We start from the raw sequence: 20,056 nt of genomic DNA, 5'->3' as shown, positions 1-20,056 counted from the left end.
TACAACAACTTTCAAACTCCCTTCTTCAATGGGCTACCAAAATCAGAAAGCCACTCTAAAACCCAATGAAGTCTTCATGTGATGCTCTGAACAGGGAAAGTTTAGAGTGGGGGTTGGCAGTTCACATTTAGCATGTTGTTTAACAACTTTTCACAAGCCGACCTTGACTTTCAGGAAATGCAATGAAAATGGCAGAATTATCAATCTGAAGATCCACAAGCTTAAAAAAGGAACTCTTTTGAGGGATGCCATCTCAGTGGTGACACTGTAAAGTCCAGATTGCCTGACATACTGGGAACCATTTCTTGGGGTCAGGTTCCAACAGGTCTCTGGGTTTAAGGGAGTCAAGTCTATGTTGAAGGCAGAGAGGGAGAAGAGGACATTACAAAAAAAATGAATTTTAGTTTTTCCACACCACCAACGTGGCTCATGTGTGTCAACATCAAGGAATCCATCATCCTCTTGGGAGCCAAGCGGAAGTTTCTCAAAACTAGAAGGGAAAGGTGTTTTTCCCCTTGTGATCATTCTAGCTTTAGAGATATTCTATTAGTGACACATGCCCTTCCCCAAAAACAAAAATGAAGTGTTCTGTGTGCTAACAACATAGCTTAAAAAAAAAAAAAAAGTAAAGCGAAATTCTGCATTTTTATGAAACTTGATAAAAAATAGTATTTCAAACTGTACAGTCACCAGAAGTACACAGTTAACAAAAATGCACACACTTCACTTGGCATCTCCAGCACCTTCAGCTTTCTGTGCTTGGTCTCCATTATCTGCGGGGTTATTTCCATCCTTGCCAGCATCAGCTTTCCCCCTTTTCCCGTTGGGTGCCTTCTCTCCCTTCTTTGCAGGGGTCTTTTTAGGCTTGGGCTCTGGCTTGGGAGGAGCAGGTTTAGCAGATAACCTTGCAGATCTTCCCTGTGGCTCATCCTTCACCTTGGATTTATCTCCTTTAGCCTCTCCTTCAGCCTTTCTCTTGGGCATGGGGCCACGGCGGGGATGTAAGCACTGGCCCCAGGGATGGGGGATGCACGGCTTTGGCTCTGGCCAGAAGAGGTCATTCCTGCCTCTTCTTCTTCACACTGCTCAATTTCTCTGATTCTCATAAGTAAGTATAGGAAGAGAGGAGTTTGAATTGAGGAGATTTTATTTAAAGAACCGTCCTCAGGATTTTGTACCATCAAACTCCCAAAATCCTTTTCCTCTCACTAAACAATGTATTTATTTAAACTGTGGAAGCTGAAAGGAGGAATAAATCATCTTTTCCCCCATTTTTCTGCATATTAATAAATACAAATATTTTGCTTGAATTTCTATCTACTACTGAAAGTTTGGTTGCTCATCTAGAAAAAGAAATAACAAAAAACTACAATAAAGGAAAGAGCACAAACAAGCATAAAAAGGATAATTAGGGACAAAGGGAAAAGCCTATTCATAAACTAGGAGCATGATGCTGTGATATTATTTAGTGACAGTGAGCTCCATTACTTATTGTAGAAATTTGAATTATATCAAATTATATGAAAAGTCAAGAACAAAATTTATAAAATATAACTTAAAATACAAAGAGTGTCTTTTCATGATGTTATAAGATACTATAAATATCAGAATTTGCTGAATTCTATCTCATGTTTTAACCATTTTTATTCGTTTATCATTTAAATTTGTAACAATGTTTTGGTCAAAAAAAAAATCCCATAATCTTAACCACATTTGGACAGCATAACCTACTCTGAAGATGTGTGTTAAGTAGTGTTATATAATTTGGTTGTAAAATAGACTGTAAAACAAACATTAAACATTTATACTCAAGCTAGTCAGCTGGATTTGTCAGGAGGGTAAGTATCGGTGGTTAGTATAATCTCACTGGGATAACCTGAAGCAGCCTCAAATTTTCAGAGATAGACACACTTTGAAAATGTTTCAGCAAAACTGCTTCTTAGTGGTCTTGATTCTATGAATACTTCACGGACATGTAAGAAAAATTTCTTTCCTAGAAATTGTCTCCGGAACTCAGATTTAAAAAAATAAAAGTAGGTCAATGCCTTTGCTATTTTAAAGATGACTCACATTGATTTAAATCAGATTTTTGAAAATGTTTTAGGATTTTCTTCCTCCATTTCTTTAACATTCCCAACTTACAGAAATGTTGGGAGACTCATTGTTAAATATCATCACTCACATGCTTGTCACTCTAGAGTCATCAACAGTTATAACACTTCATCCTTCTAACTCTCTATGTTGGTATGTATGATGTACATGTATGTATTAATATTAACAATGTTAAATTTGGGTCTTTTCTGTTTCTTTGCAGATGCTATGTTTGTATAGGTCTATTATACTAATTACATTAATATATTTATTAATATTGAATCATGAGTGAACTAAATTTCTAGAATGGATCCCAGATTTATGGTCATGCTATATTACTTCTCTATATTCTTTTTAACAGGCTAATATTTATCTAGAAATTTTGTGCTTATATTTATCAGTGAGTCAGCCTTTTATGTTGTCTTTATCATGTTTAGATATAATCGTTCACCTGCTTAAATAAAACAAATTAAACTTTACTTTTTCTTTATTCTCTTCTGTAGAAACTTGTGTTTAAACCATTTCTCTTTCTAAATATCTAAAAATTATCTCTCAAAATTGTTGCCAATTTTTAATGTTAGGTTTCCAAGACATTCATCTAGATTTTAAGTTAATTTGCATAGAGTTATGCAAAATACTCATAAGATATTGATATATTCTATTTATTTATTTTTAAAGATTTTATTTATTTATTCATGAGACACACAGAGAGAGGCAGAGACAGAAGCAGGCTCCTTGTAGGGAGCCCGATAGGACTCAATCCCAGGACCTCAGGATCACAACCTAAGCCGAAGATAGACACTCAGCTGCTGAACCGCCCAGGCATCCCAATATATTCTATTTAAATGATTTTCTTTTTCATTTTTTATTCTGTAAATATTTGTAATTTATTGTTTTTCTATTGTTACATATTAGGTAATGGCTTGTGTATTATGTTATTTTTTTCAGTCTATCATCTAAACACAAATATATATGTATTATATGTACAAATACACATGTATATATAGTTATGTATATATATCCATAAGTATATATTTGATTATATATGTTGTATATATATATGTGCATGTATATTTAGCTACTGCTTTTTTTCTTACTGTATTAATTTCTGCTTTTATTGATATTATTTTCCTCATTTTAAGTTTACTAAATTTTTCCTACTTATTACTTGAGATTTTTTTCCCATTTGTTTTCCTTGTCTTGTTTTTACTGATATGTGTTTGTACATATAACACAAAGATATGGATTTTCTTCTACTCAGTGTTTCAGTTTTAACTTATGGATTTTGATACCAAGTGTTTTAATAATTACTTTTAATATAAATACTGTTAGTTGGGTTTGTATTTCTCTTTCACCAATTTCTCTTTAAGGATTTTTTTAAAGATTTTATTTATTTATTCCTGAGAGACACAGAGAGAGAGAGGCGGAGACACAGGCAGAGGGAGAAGCAGGCTCCATGCAGGGAGCCCGACATGAGACTCGATCCCGGGTCTCCAGGATCACACCCTGGGCTGAAGGGGGTACACTGGGGCTGCCTCTCTCTTAAAGAATTTTTAAAATCTATGTAGAATGATATTTTGTTCTTTTGCTATAATATTAATTTCTAGTTTTTCGTATTGTGACCAGAAAATACTATTTGTAATGTATCTACATTTTAGAACTTGAAGTCTTTTCTTTTTTTTTTTTTTACTTAATGCACATTAAATTTTCTAGAATGCTCTGTAAGCTTCAGAAATATATTCTCTATTATCACTTTGAACATTTTGTATATATATTCATCTAATTTGAGTTGTAGTATCTTACTTATTCTTTGCCCATTTGACCTGTCTTTGACTCAGTGATATGTTAGTCTCCTAATATGAGTGTATTTCAGCCTTTCCTTCTTCAATTTCTTGTAGTTTCTGCTTTAACTAGTTGCTTTTTGTGTTACTGGAAATTTAGATATATTTTCTTAATTTTATTTTTATTTATTCATGAAAGACACACACAGAGAGAGGCAGAAACACAGGCAGAAGGAGAAGCAGGCACCCTGCAGGGAGCCCCATGCAGGACACAATCCCAGGACCCCAGGATCACACCCTAAACCAAAGGCATATGCTCAACGACTGAGCCACCCAGGTGCCTCTGGAAATGCTGATATTCAAAATTACTTTGTATTCATTGAGAGCGGAAGCCTTTCCTATTTTAAAGTGTCTGTTGATGTGTAATTATTTATCATAAATTTTACTTGTACTTTCTAAGATACATTTGCCCATGCTTTTTTTTAAGGCTTTCTTAATCATCCCATTTTTACTCCTTTACTCCTTTTATGCCTTCTATGGTAAGTACCCAATAGCTTTTCTTTTTTTCTTTTTTTTTTTTTCCTTTTTTTTTTTTCTATGTGGGGGAGGTCTCTACTAGTTTTGGTAGGTTTAAGTTCTTTGTCAACTATGAGGTTCAACTACTCAGTGAGGTTATTTAAGTTTTCCTCCTTTTTTTTCCCCTCTCTTCTCTGATCTTTTTTTCATTTTGTTAGAACATATAACATTTAATATAACATTCTGCATGCTATCTCCTTACTTTTAGTCTTAAATCTATGTTTAAATATATTAACAGCTCACTGATCATCCTTTTACCATTTCTTTCTAGTGAATTCCTTTGTGGTTGTAGACTATTCTCTTCTATTTTCATCAAGCAGACCTCATGAGTACAGAAGTCCCTACTTTTTTTTTTCATCTTTAAACAGTTTTTTCTATTGCTTTGATATAATAAATGCTCAACTTGCATTTTCTTTCCTTGAACTTTTTGAAAATGTTGCTCGCCTTACCCTTCCTTCTATATTGGTATTAAGGATTCTGATTACAGCCAAATTCTCTTTCAGGTAGGTGACTCTTTGGATGGAAAGTTCAGAGGATTTTTTCCTTTAATACTAAAGTCAATTAATTTACTTAGTATGCCTGGGAAATTTTTAACCCAGTTGCATATGGTTAGTGTCAATATATAGATTCAGGTTCTCTTTATATTTGGGGGAAGTTTCCGTAGATTATAGTCTTAATGATTGGTTCTATTTCACTTATTTATCTTATTCTTCATACATGTTAATTATAACAATATTTGTCTCTCTTGGTCTACTGTTTACCTCCATCCCACTTCTTCTGATCATCATTTTGTCTATTTTTTATTTCATTTTCATTTTTTAAAATTTCTGTTTGCCAATGCATGCTTGTCAACGTGCATTTTATTGCACTTTATTATATTTTAATAATGCATTTTAATGGTTTTATGAAAATTATTATTTGAACTCTCTAAAATGTGATCATTTCCCCAAATGATTTTTACTTGTACTTTTATAGAGCTCTATCAGCCCTCATTTGACAGCTTCCTGATTTTGTCATTTCTGATCTGTGTTTAATTTCAGATGCAATTTATCTGCAGTTAATTCTACAGATGCTTCTTTGAAAAAATGTTTCAAGACATTTTGTTTTACTTTTGCTTCCATTCATGTTTGCTTTGTGTGTTTTGAGGAATAGATTTTTACCACAGAAATTTATTGTTGTTTTCTTTTCTTCTTCTTGTAAAAGTTTATTGCTCTGATGTTAGCTATTTTCTATTCATTATAAAACCCTGACCAGCAATAAGAAGTTATTCTATATAGGCAGGAGTAACAGTTCTGGGTAGTTGACTTAGTGTCCTATGAAAGTAACTTTTTTTAAAGCATAGCATAGTGTAATTTCATTATTTTCATCTTTTTAAGTGAAAAAGGGTTGATTGCTCTTCTGATTTTGTGAAACTGTTGATTCTGTAGGACCATTAGTTTCTATTTCTTTACTCATTTATTTCCACCCTGCCACCTAGCCACAAATGTTTCACCTCTCTAGGTCACTCCTTCTCCCCTTGAAGTGGTCCTCCCCAAGACTGCCTCCTCAGAACTAACATCTAACTCCTTCCTTTCCATTCTCCAGTATCCAGCATTCAGATGTACCTTATCTCAGACCTAGTCCCAGTATTCCCACAGGAAAGAGGAGACTCTCATTCTGAATGTGATTTTACCTACGTGTCATGGTTAGGGTCCTGAGGACTATTTTTTTTTCCTGTGCAGTCTCCACTTGATTAGTCATGGGTTCCAGAGATGGATCTGATGGTGAAGAATGTTTCTCTATCCATATAGAAACATTTTGTAATCTGCTCTTTTTCTGAAAATTGCTATGGAAAAATGTTGAATTTTGCTACATTTTTTTAAGATTTTATTTTTTTATTCATGAGAGACATACAGAGAGAGAGGCAGAGACATAGGCAGAGAGAGAGAAGCAGACTCCTCACAGGGAGCCTGATACGGGACTCCATTCCTGGACCTGGGGATCATGCCTTAAGCCAAAGGCAGATGCTGAACCACTGAGCTACCCAGGCGTTCCACGTTATCTCTTTTTGATGATGCGTGTTTGGGGCTGTAACTTAGGCAGCAGCCATTAGCCTAGAAGATGCTGTTTGTGTTTAATTTTTTCAGAAGTTCCTGTCTACCTAGAAATAGAATTTACCTCTGTAAGCATGAAAAATATACTATAGATTTACATACATGGCTACATCAGGGGGAATGAAATTCCTGAAAATAAGTTTTTAAAGACCTATAAATGTAAAGTTTTTAAAAAGAGCTTGTAAAGTCATATTACCAAAGACCAATTCCAACACCTTCCTCAAGTTATCAAGTAAATATTATTAAATCAATATATTAATGTGGTGTACCAGCTTACAACTTTCACATTTTCTCCTCAGGTATTTCACCTAAAATTTAGAGGTCTCTAGATAAGTAATATAGATAATTATTACATTTGTATTTCACTTCTTTTGTGCTTATAGTCAAATTCTCTATAACTTTTTTATATTTATATAGTTCTGCATTAAAGGAAAATGGTAAACACAACATTTAGTGTGTGTAAGTCCAATTGAATACAGGAGTTTTATAAATAAAAACCCTCCATAACCAAATATAATATTCACAGACAATAAAATATTCTGAAATCAACAGCATGTAAAGAGTAAAAATGAATAAATGTATTAACAAATAAAAATGTTCAAGGGCAGTCCAAAAATGATTCAGACAATAAAGCCCTACACTAAGTCAATAAATTCATTTTATTTAAAGTCTGTATGGAACATTCAGCCAACCTCAGAGGATCTCACAAAGACTTGAAGCTAATGGACTATATCACACATTAATGCCGAATGCATGGGCACCTGGCATTCCTACAGACAATGTAGCCAAAGGCCAGTACTCTAGTGGTTTGTAAGGCTAATGTTAGATTTCTAACAGTACAGTATTATCAGCAGGAAGTACAACAACTGGGCAGTTCGGAGTAAAAAGCTACAGCTAACTACAAAGAAGTGCATCAGCATGGGACAAACAAACAGAAAATGCTAGAAATGCAAAACGCAAGAAAAGTAAAAACAAAAGCTATCTCAAATTACAACCTGTGGTTACTGTTGTGCTACTGTGCAAAACATCACAATAACAATGTGCACTCAAACACACACATCCTTAATTAAAAGTGATTGGAGACTTTTCTATTTTCAACTTTTTTTTGAAGAAAATGACCAAGACATTTTCTACATTTAAAAATTATACCATAATTCAAAACATGTAATGCCAATTATGAAATGATGGATGCTTATGAACAGAAACATCAGAAAAGCAAACTTAACCTTAGATGAAAAAGGTGAGAAAATGTAGTTCAAGGGAGGTATAAAACAAACAAACAATGACCAAGTCATGGGGTAGCTCCTGGCTGTCAAGAATTTTTTCTTTGGAAAGAGTCCCAGGAGTGACAAATGAGGTGAGGAAGAGATTTTTAACTCTTTGTCTCACCTTCTCATTGGTGGGCAAGGGTCACTCTCTGCTCCCCTTTGAGATGTAACACAGCTCTGACTACCACCAGAAGCCCCTGGGGTGAAATCACAACAGCTTGAAAACCTGCTGGGCTGAGAAAATAGTGAAAGGAGAAGCAGGTTGAAGAGCTGAATTGAGCATTCACTCCATCAAACCCTCAGGATTACATTCTAAAAGTCATTTTTCCTTCCATTATGGTCCTTTCAAAGAGTTTAAAAACCCTGAAGAAAGAAGTTGTTGATGGAGAGACACCTCACCAGCAAAGGTCACAGCAGTTCTGGAAAGCCTGTGTTTCTTCTTGTGAAGATTCATCCCTCCCTTGTCATTATATATCACCTAGATAAGACAAAAGCAGGGTTTAGACTTTGGCCCCCTGTAGGGACACATTACCAGATACAACTCCGAAACTCCAAGGAGAAATGAGCTGAGTCAGTAAACAATCTGTAGGGAATATGGTCACTGTCAAGGGGAGACAACACAGAGTAGAGGAAACAGAACGCTAAAAAGAGACAGATCAAGAATATGTAATAAAACAAATTTTAAAAATACAGAATAAGTATAATACACAATCCCAAAAAGTTAGGGGATGATTTTGATTATACAAAGCAAAAATGCCTGTGATCCTTCCTTAAATGATGTGGGAGATACACATGAGTATGTATATTTTACATTCATGTATGAATGTGATTATGCATAAACCTATTTTTCTATGGAAAAGGAGGCAGACTGTGCGTTACCTATCTCTTTTTTGCTTCCTCTTTCTCCAAAAATATGTTTATATAAAATCACAGGGTCCTGGGATCGAGTCCCACAACAGGCCCCCTGCATGGAGTTTGCTTCTCTCTCTGCCTGTGTCTCTGCCTCTCTGTGTCTCCTGTGAATAAACAAATAAAACCTTAAAAAAAAAATGTCAGCAATTTTTTTTAAAGATTTTATTTATTTATTCATGAGAGACAAAAAGTCTCCGTATCCACTCCCCCAACACACATGCACACTCTCTCTCTTAAACATACATACAGTAGGACCGGGGAGAGAGGTTTAGAGACTATTTTAATAAATTAGTACCATGTTATTCAGAAATCTGCATATTTCTTTTGTGCATCTGCATTATATAGTAGATCTATCAGAAGACAACTAATACTGCCTTAATTTAAACCTTAAACTATCTGAAATTTATTGTTGGGTATGATAGAAAATGTACTTCCATTTCTATTTTCTTCTGTGAATTTTAAACTGTGTAATGTCTTATATTAAATATTTCACACTGCATTGAAATAATAAGTGTCTTGTGCTTTGTTATGAAAATAATGATGGTCTATTTTGCTTCTCTATTTTCTTCCATTACCTGGTATCTGTAAGGGAAATTTCACTTTACTGCTCATAATTTTCATGATTCTACTAGAATTTTGTGTACAATTGCATTCAATTTATAAATTTATTTTGGTACAATTAATTTTTTGCATTTTAATCAAGAGGAATGACAAATATTGTCTTCCCATTGACTAAGATCACATTTTCAGATATTCAAAAATAATATAGCTTTCTTCATATAAGAATTATGCCTTTTCAAAATGTTATCCCTATGTAATATGCACAAAAATTTCTGTCTTGATTTTCAGTGGAACTTTTTCCTCTCATTTATGTATCCAGGTGCCTTTTGCTATAATGGAGACTAAGTGGTGGACCCACATGTTGACACAGAAACCTATTATTAAATATAGCATTTTAAAAGCATTATTTTGGGGCTTTTAAGGTATAAAATCATATTATCAGCAGTAAAAGATAGTTTTATCTGTTTTTTTCCATTATTTGCTCTAGTTATTTCTTTGCTTTACATGTACCATTTCCAAAGATACAAGGATCAATGATGATAAAGGATACCATTGCTTTAATTAAATACTTCAAACCTTCTCTATTTAAAATAATGTTTGCTGTTCACTTTTGTTAAATAGTCTATTACATTTAAATAGTAGCATCTGTTCTTATTTTTAAGAGCTCTTATTAGAATTGACATTTGAATTTTATTTAATGCCTTTTTATCTTCAACTGATATAATCACATGTTATGCTGGCTTTGTATATTGAATTGGGAAAATTTCCATCTTCTCAATCATCTTCAGTAATTTAGAGAACTGAAATATGTTCTGAACAGGACAGATCAAATTCAGCTGTAAACATGTTTGTTACGGTTTTTAACTTTAATCACCTTACCCATATTTTCTATGACAATTGAAATATCATTCTTTTCCATTTCTTTCAAAGGAAATTTTGGTAATTTATACTTAGATAAAGACATTTTCATCTTCTCAGATTTTCCATTAGTTTGGGTTGATTTTGAGTAGTTTTCTCTTAAATTCTTGCATTTTCTTTTATTTTGGCTTACTTCCGCTCTTTTCCAATTTATTTGTTTTGCTTCATTTTTTTTTTTTTCCGATCATTAGGCTTATCAGGCCTTTGCCTACTTCAGTAAATAGTAGTAATAGATAATTAATTTAAAAAGATATTTTTGCAACTATGTTTTCTTCCTGCAGATTTTTAATTACCTATTTCAAGCTGTAGGAGCTTCAGCAAAATACTCAACAGCTGAGCCCTCATCTATACTTAAGTGGAGATAATGATGGTGAAAGAAATGAAGAAACCACAGAATATGTCAGATGCGAAATTAGAATTCAATATTAGCTATTCTCCTCTGACACTCTTCTCACAAACATAAGGGGAGGAATACAAATTGGGAATATGTTGTGCCACCAAACTTATCTATGTGTGTGAACTGAATAAGAAGGAAGAATCACAGCAGATTCACAAACCAGTTTTTAATAACTATAGCTCTTCCCTGTTGTTCATTTATCCAATACTCTTGTTTTATCACTTAAATTCTGAAATTGATCATAGATAATCCCAATTTCTTTAAGGCACTCTACCTGATTGTAAGAATCATTTTTTGTACTTCTGTTTTCTAACAGCCCCTTCCGTACACTGCTATCTTCTGCAAATGCATACTATGCAATCTTATCTTGTGTATAGACTTCATTAAAGAATATATTTCATTGGCCTTATTCACATCTCATAGTTTTCCGTCACCATCTTAAATCATAAACTCTCCAGCAGCAGTATCTATGTTGAGAGCACTACTTTAGGGCAATTCCTGTAAATAACACAAATGCTAAGTGTGAACAGACACAATGTTTATTTTTAAAGGTTTATTAATTTATTTGAGAGAGAATATGTACAAGTGGAGGAAGGGGCAGAGGGAGAGAGTCTTCAAGCAGATTCCCCCATTGTGCACAGAACCCCACACAGGGCTAGATCTCATGACCCATGAGATCATGACCTGAGCTGAAACCAAGAGTCAGGCACTTAACCAGCTGAGCCACCCAGCCCACCAGATACAATGTTTTTTGAAGAAGCAAATGCATGTGCAGTTTTACCTTGCTCTGTTGTAGGAAGTATAACTACTACTGTTTTCATGGCTGGAAAGCCGTCGTTTACAGTAATTCATATGAGATATTTTGAGAGAGAAAGATTATATATATTTTTTTCTTTCCCTCTCAAAACTCTTTGTTTCCTCTTCATGGAATGAATGCTCTTCATTCTTTATATAGATCCAAGTTTCTGACTGACATTGCTTCCCTTCTCACCAACAAACTTCTTTCAACAACCCTTGTAGGGCAAGTCTGGTGGATAACTTCCACAGTTTTTGTTTGAGAAAGTCTTTATTTATCTCACTTTCAAAGGGTAATTTTGCTGGATATAGAATATTATATTGAATCTTTTAAATACAAATACTTAAAATATATACCATTCTCTCTCATCTACATAGTTTCTAATGAGATATTAATTGTAATTCTTATCCTTGTTCCCCCTATGAGTAAAGTTCAACCTGTACTTATGTATCCTTCTTCTTTCAAGAGTTTCTCTTGTCTATTTTTCTGAAGTTTGAATATAATAGGCTTAGGCATATTGGTATTGTTCTGCTTGATGTCCTCTAAGCTTCCTGGATGTGTGGTTTGGTGTCTATCAGTAACTTTGGAAAGTTCTTGGCCATTGTCATTTCAATACATCTTCCTTTCCATTCTTTCTTTTATTATGATATTCCAATCACCCATGTGAATACCTTTGAAATTTTCAAAGGATGTTTGTGGATGTTGTGTTCTGGCTTTCTCCTCATTTTTTTCTTCTTTGCATTTCACTTGGGAAGTTTTGGTTAACCTGACTTTAAATTCACAGATTCCAACTTTACCCCTTAGATATATAGTGTAAGTCTGTGTACGCAAATGTGTATGTGTATGTGTATGTATATGTGTATGTGCATGTGCTTGTACCTGTGTGTGTGCTTAATATACTATGATATCTACTTAGGTCCATGAGTGGTAATCAAAATTAGCATGATAGTGTCTTTTTTTTTCCTGCTTTGTATAAAGTAAAGACTTCCCAGGATAGAAGCAAGGACAGACCTGGCACTTAGATGGAAGTTAGTGGACCTCCCTGGAGTGAGCTAGAAGTTAGGAGCCAGAACCTACAGAGAAGGGAGCAAGGAGGAAGGGAAGGAAAAATAATGAAGAAGAAACTTATCGTTACCCAAACAAGAGAACTAAAGGAAAGAAAATATTCATACTATGTCCTGCATCAAAGGCCCAGTGTATATGTACATAAGCAAAAATAATAATGACTTCAAGAAAATGTTTGTGCTGCAATATCTTGTTAGACCTCATAGAACATTACAGCAGAGTAAAATTTCTGGAGTATTTAATATGTCTCAGAACTGTGAATATAAATATTGATTAAAATGGCCTTAATACTCTCCTCAGCTTGACTGAACTTTAGACAGGCTTCTTCCTGTCTATAGGCCTCTAACCTGCCTTTTCTTAAAGCATTTACTTTAGAAAACTTGCAATTGTGAATTCTTTCTCTATTTCTTTGAGGTGTAAATCTTCTCCCAGCCTCTTGCCAGTTATATGACCCAGAAACAGTATTCTTAAAGGACCCTGCAGCCATCCATTTGAAATGTAATCATCAAGGAAGACAACACTCCTAACTCCCAGTCTCTGTGGGAGTGTAGGAGCCTAACCCCTATAGGCAGCAATGTCAATAAGAAAAGGAAAAGAAAAGAAAGAAGAAAAGAAAAGAAAGAAAAGAAAGGCCTAGTCACATGACCAACCTCCTCCCTAACATGCTGTGTTTTTCCACCAGTTCACCTCAGTGCTTAAAACACCTCCCACCTTTCCTTATGATGGAGTTGAGTTGTCTCTCTTCTCTATTGCAATAGTCTTTGTCCCTTTTATTGCAATAGTCTTAAATAGAGTTTTTTTGTTTAACTCCAACTAGTGTGAATTTTTTTTTCTTTGACATTTGAACTAGTTATATATAGTACCATCTCTAAAGAGCAAAATTTGATAAGAAAAAAAATGGAAACAATTACAAAATATATGGAACATAATTACATAATAGTGGAATACATGGAATTATAGTAGTATATGCAATGCACTGTGGAAACACAGAAGGAGAACATTTAATAATTGGTGTGAACAAAGCATAAAAGGTTCATGGAGGTCAAATTCAAGTCAAGTGCTAAAGAGTGAATATTAGAAACAGAAAACTGTGGCCATTCCAGCAGAGGACATAGTATAAGCAAAGGTGTATGGCTGTCATGTGTGGTCACCAAATTAGAAGTTCGGATTTATTTGAGTTTAAATAAATTAGATTAAAACAGATGTTAAAAAGATCACAGAGACATATTAAATAGTTGATGTGGAGGATAAATTTGCAAAAGGAACATTAGAAACAAGGTGACTAGAGAAAAATTTCTAAAGAATAATGTAAGTCTGATTTATGGAAATGTCCATTTGGATAGAAATGTGTTGATGGGTTTAGATAACATATAAGAAGCAAAATCACTGTATTGCGTTAGTGAATTTGGTCAGAAAGAAGATTCAAGACAGAAACAAGGATATATCATTCTTTTTTTGGATCCTTCCACTACATGACTGGTAAATGTTCATGTTTAAAGAGCTCTGCATAGCCTTCCTTCTTTTCTGTGTGCTCTACCACCATTCCAATGGTCTTAAATATCATCTATTGGTTTTATAAAGCATGAAGGCAGAAATAAATTTGGCAAAACAGTAGAGTTACTGAGAACAATTTTTAAATCAATGCCTAGATGAGAAATAATAAGTACTAGAATTATGACAGTAGAGTCTAGATTAAATGAGCACATAAATCTATATGCTGTTTTTAGCGTAAATATCAAAAGCATTGGGTATGAGAGAAAAGACTGAAAAGAATGATATTTATTAGACATCTGTAATTTGCCAGGAAAAGCCTGAGCTTGTACTATCATAATCAAAATCCAGGCAGCTATTTTACAACTGATATTAAAAGCTTGGTACTTGAGGGCCAATGAGTCACATACTTGAATTTGAATCTCCCGTAGTCCACATAGGAACTGTGAAACTTTGGGTGAGCCACTTAATCTCTTTCATGCCAAAGGCTTTTTCCTCCACTCTATATTATATCATTTCCTTTTTCTATATCTCCAGAGCTTCCTTTTTCTGTTAATATGAGCTCTGGGCATAAAAAAAGAAGACGTGCACTTAGAAAATTTGACCTGGCAGCTTAAGTAATTTGCCCAAGGTTATTTAGTGAATCAGTGGTAGATATAAGGGTAAGAAGCTATAATTCCTACTCCAATTTCCTGCCTGAACCATTAGATAGCTCCATCTGTTTTGATTCCGTCATTAATATGAAGTCATATTTCTGTCTCTTAATAGAAACGAACTGATCTTCTGGCTAAAAGTGGAGTATGAAAAAAGAATTCTCATAGCTTTAAATGTATTATTATTCTTCACAAGTACAACTTTGAAGGTGGTCCTGTTATATATTTAAATAACCTAAAAAACCTTTATAATACCTGACTTTAATTATACCTGTAATAAAAAGAAAAAAAAAATCTCATTAACATGAGTATCAAATGAACCTTTTTATACTAAACATTAAGCTAAGCATTTGATATTTTGATAATATGTCACGGCAACATTTTGAAATGATGAGGCGTTCATTAATGCCTGCTTAAGATAAAAGTAACACTACATTAATTTGATCCGATTAATGTTAGCACAACGCACAATGGTACATTGATAATGACTGGCCACTTTCTTAAGCATTAACTGGTATGTTATTACATAGTAAATGAATTAGATAGCCCCATAATGCCACCATTCATACTAATTTAGTTAATTAATTGTCACACAAACCATTAATAATGTGATAATTCACCTTTCTTGAAAATTATCAAATATTTATAATAAAATATCCATGAGAAATTAAATTTATACATTTAAATGTTTCATGTCTATAATACCTATTTTCCTTAACTAGGCAAAATAATATTTCCTAAATAGTCTACAGTGTTGTAAATTTCCTAGATATTTATAAATTTTAAAATATCATATGACTATAATTGGCATTTGATGCTTCAATCTTATTTATATAAGATTAACATCAGACTTTTTTGATAATCTTGACCAATCTTATCTTTCAATTCTATGTGATGTATTAGGTCATGAAAAGCTATTTGAGCTCTATTTCCCCAAACTGTTTATACACACTGATAACATACTCTTCATAAACTCCAAATCATTATTTTATTTTCAATTGTTTGTAAATGCTATATAAATATTAGTGAAATATGAATAAAAGCTTTCAAAAATCAATCAAAATATAAGGATTTTCATTATTTCCAACAACAAACCAATAGAATCTACTCCAAGTTTTAATTCAACTTAGTTCAACAAATATTTAAGTTACTTGTCATATTCTAGGCACTGTACTAGATTTTTGGTGTTAATCGATTAATACAATAGATAAAGATCTCATTTTCATCAAACTTAAAATGTTGGGGATATAGTACACTATAAACAAAAAAAAGATTATGAACTCAAATGTCCTTTTACTGATACAATGAACAAATAACTTGTCATATGTCATATAATGAAATTTATTTAGCAATGAAAATTAAAACATGACAGCTGGATGAAACAACATGGATGAGTTTCACAAAATACCATGGAGTGAAAGAAGATAGGATTCATACACATACACACACACACACACACACACACACACACACCACAAAGTTCGAACCCTGCAAAATTTAATTAATGTATGAAAAATCAGGGTAGTGACAATATTTGCAGAGAAAGGAGAGAAGAGCAATTAGAGGGGGCGAGAGAGTGCTTCTGAGCTGCTGGCAATGCTTTGGTTTTTTTAGTCAGTGGCAATTATACAGTTTTTGGGTTTTAATAATTCTTTGTGTTATATATGTATATTTGTGTACCTTTTTTTTTAACAATAGTGTGCTCCCATAAAATTAATAACTGGTTAAGGATATTACATATTTTGTTTGATGAACATAATAGCAATATAAAAATCAAAAAACAGAGGCAGGAATGGGACTCAACAATGCCTTCAGTGGGTGAAGTGATAAGAGGGAGAAAGAAGTTGTGATATTAAGTGGGCTAAATAGAACAGCAAATTAAGAGATGAGCTTTGAACAAAAACTGGAAGTAAGTTACAGGGTTCACCGTGTAGACATTGGAAGACAGAGCAGAGACAAAGAGGAAGGAATACCTAGAGCAAAGACCCTAAAATAAGATTTTACTTGACAATTTCAAGAGCAAGCAAAAAAAAAAAAAGGAAGAAGAAGAAGAAGAAGAAAAGAAAGAAAAGAGAAAGAAAGAAAGAAAGAAAGAAAGAAAGAAAGAAAGAAAGAAAGAAAGAAAGAAAGAAAGAAAGAAAGACAACAGTGTGGTTGGAAGGAAATGAAAAGAAGGTTTAGTTTTCAGAGAAGATGGTGGAAATCTAACTAGGGCCAGATTACATAGGGTCTTGTAGGTCAATTTCAGGACTTCAATTTTCACTCAGGGTGAAATAAAAAGCCATTATAGACTTTAAGCATGTGTCCTGAGTTATGCTTTTAATGGCTTCCTCTGTGTTTAAAATAGAATATAGTGGCGCAATGGTGGGATAGGACACATTTTCAGAGACTATTTCAACAAACAAGAGAAGACATGGAGAAGGCTTGGATCAATTTGATAGCAGTGACTCAGTAAAAAGTAGTTGGAAATAGTATGTATTTTAAAGGTGGAGCCAATAGGATTTCCTAGAAGATTATTTGTAAGTATAAGAGAAAGTGCTCAATGATGGAAATATAGTCAGGAAATTGAGCTCATGAAGTAACTGAGATAGGGAAAGCTGTGGATGGACCATGTTTGGTTGGAGAAGGAGCAGGAATTCAGTTTGGGATATGTTGAATTAAATTTGAGATATGTAATTAGACATACAAGTGGAAATATCTAGTAAGGACCTGGATATATGAGTTTGGGGGAGAGGTAGGTCTGAGCCGGAGATTTAGGCATTGACAATATGCATGTGGTATCAAAAACCAACAATGTAAAAAGCTGCTAACACATCTAAAAAGACAAAGACAGACAACAGACTGTTCATGTTAGAATACACTACACTATACGTATTTTTGGATACGTTCCTGTTATAATTATATTTTTCTCATGTTCTCAGAACCTGAATATCCATTGGATTAAATCCAAGAAGGATGTATTGTTATGTAGCATTAGAATGTGTAAGGCATGCTATGGTCAGAGTTCAGAACTCATTATTCTATGTCCTCCTGAGAACAGATTACGTATCACACACCTTTATTCTAATATATTTCTACCATCCTTAATATAGAGCCAACGGCAATAGCATACTAAATTCCCCATGACCCTAATATAAATGTTTCTATAGGTGAGAAAAAAAAATCAGGACTTTTCTTTCTAAACATTCTATCAAACAAGGTCATCAAAATATCTACTCAAAAGACTATTCCCATTGCAAATGAGCAAAGTGTTCAAATTGCTGCAATGCCCTTTCCTTCATATGCAAAATGAGCAATACTTACTCTTTGCTTACATTATTTTTTACACTAATAAGTAGACTTCGGACACCTGCTAACACTCACTTCTCACAGGATGGTCTATCTACTCATGAGGATGTGACTTTTTGCTATGAATCTAAGTTTTCTGCCAAAGTGCAATCCCATTATGTCTGCAAATCCACCTCTTTGGCTTAGTGGGTCTAGTACTCATGTGCACAGATAACTGTATCTATTTGAGTTTACCACTTGAACATGTTTAAAATGAAGGTTCAAGTCTACATGCAGTCTCCATCATGAGCATGATGAACATGCAATGTTTTTTTCTCAGAATATCATGTTCCATATTTATTCAATATAGTATGAAATTGGTATATATTTTATAGGTCCACAGTTTTATAAAAACCAGTACTTAAAGCATGGAGAAAATGCTGGTAAATATATGAAATTTGTTTTACATATTGAAATCTGAGTAAAAGCTCTAGAGCCTAGATTGAAACAGCAACTTGACCATATTCTTTAGGGTACTTGTTCAATGACTGTTAAGCGATTTGCGGAGGTCCACTCCAGATCCACTAAAGCAGAATTTTTAATGATGGGGTTGAGGATCTGCATTTTTAACTAGTTCACCAAGTGATCATTAAGCATGATAGAATTCAAGAATGACCCTTCTAGAGATACCTCTGATAATGTGTTCACATGCAGTGTAATTAATTTAATGGTACTCATGAAAATTAAACTCAAAATTAATCAGTCAACTTTTTGTTTGTTCTAGTGCCATACTTGATGAGGCTTACTGCTTCTTCATTAATTAATAGGTTAGACAAATTCTTACTCCATGCCTGTTAAGATTGTAGCAATGTTTCAGCCACAATGTCATAAAAATGAACAAAAAAGACAAATTTCCTGCTTCCATGGCGGTTGCATTTTAATGGTAGAGTGTGCATGATAAATATATACAAATATGACTAGATATTGGTAGGCGGTGGTAAGAGTGTCAAAAAAACATCAAAACATAAGAAGCAGAAACATTTACTACCAAGAAAAAGACAAAAAAAAAAATGTTCACCAGCTTGATCACATCAACTTGGAATTCTACACTGACCTTCAAAACTTACTTCCAATCTCAAGGAAAAGAAGATACACTTATGAGACTATAGATGAATGGATAACTCTACAGAAAAAAAAAAAAAAAACAGAAAAACAACAAAAACAAAAGAAATACTACTGTAAATATTGCACGAAGAACTAGATGATACAGCACCCTATCTTGCATGCTCTGAGATTTTGGGTTGCTCAGCAAATGTCTTTGAGGCTCAGTTTCTTCATCTGAAAAATGGATTCAATACCTTCTGTTCTGTGTAGTTTGTGGATATAAACTATATCATGTAACTTACTCTCAAGCCAAGAACATGGTTGAATAGAAGCCTTTATTTTTCTATAACCTCAATCCTGATTCATCATCCACGGTTGGCTGTTAGGTAAAAACTTAATATTAAACAGTGAATAGTTTTATGATGAATTAAGGTGAACTTGCTCCTCGGTGAGTTTCAAAGAGAGATTACATCGGTGAAGTCACACAAGGATACTTAATGTAGCAAATACATTGGTCAGGGGGGAGTAACTTCCAAAGCCTGGACTTCCGGTGGGCGGTGGGCTTAGTGGGTTTCTTGTATTTAGGGTTAGGAAGAATATTCAGAAAGGGGAGTTTTGTCATCCCTCGTAAAGGTGGGCAGCAGGTTGAGTAGTCACACCTAGAAAATGTGCTTCTGCAGGCAGCCTATGTTATGTTAATGAAGCTTGAGCTCCTCTTTGAGTAGAGACTTTAATATTATAATGAAGCAGAGAGTAACTGCAGGACTGAGACTAGGGACTGGGGGCGTGCTCCAAGAGCTGGTGTAAACTGGATGGGGTCTTGGATTTCTTATCTGGGGTAAGGAATGCAGGGCCTCCTTTACTTTTGAAGCAGCCCTGGGGGGTTTTTACCACTGATCTATTGTCTTGATATGGCCTGGCTGTTGTCAGGCCTGGTAGAGAGACTTAGTTTTGCATTCTCTTGGTTTCCTTAGAATCCTTAACTACTGATGTTTTTTGCATTGTTCTGCAAGAAGTGTGTTTGGGCAAGAATGACAGAGATCACAAAAAATACCTGGGTGTCTAAAATGACTTCTCTTGTGT

The 20,056-nt window shown here is 34.0% G+C and overlaps 1 protein-coding gene across 1 annotated transcript; it reads right to left on the bottom strand.

Annotated features, from left to right (window-relative positions):
* Window positions 1-723: 723 nt before the first annotated feature.
* On the bottom strand, window positions 724-984 carry LOC129504425 (non-histone chromosomal protein HMG-17-like). Its single transcript, XM_055317131.1, has one exon. It carries the CDS (start codon window positions 982-984, stop codon window positions 724-726), a length of 261 nt encoding a protein of 86 aa, XP_055173106.1.
* Between the last annotated feature and the right edge of the window lie 19,072 nt (window positions 985-20,056).

The sequence above is a fragment of the Nyctereutes procyonoides genome, unplaced genomic scaffold, assembly GCF_905146905.1.
Source record: "Nyctereutes procyonoides isolate TBG_1078 unplaced genomic scaffold, NYPRO_anot_genome, whole genome shotgun sequence".
Lineage (NCBI taxonomy): Eukaryota > Metazoa > Chordata > Mammalia > Carnivora > Canidae > Nyctereutes > Nyctereutes procyonoides.
The sequence above is the reverse complement of the archived record's forward strand: the minus strand, read 5'-3'. Positions and strand labels throughout refer to the sequence as shown.

What these genes read in the sequence shown, in the direction of transcription:
- LOC129504425 (XM_055317131.1), bottom strand. Translation starts at nt 984, where the DNA reads ATGCCCAAGAGAAAGGCTGAAGGAGAGGCTAAAGGAGATAAATCCAAG.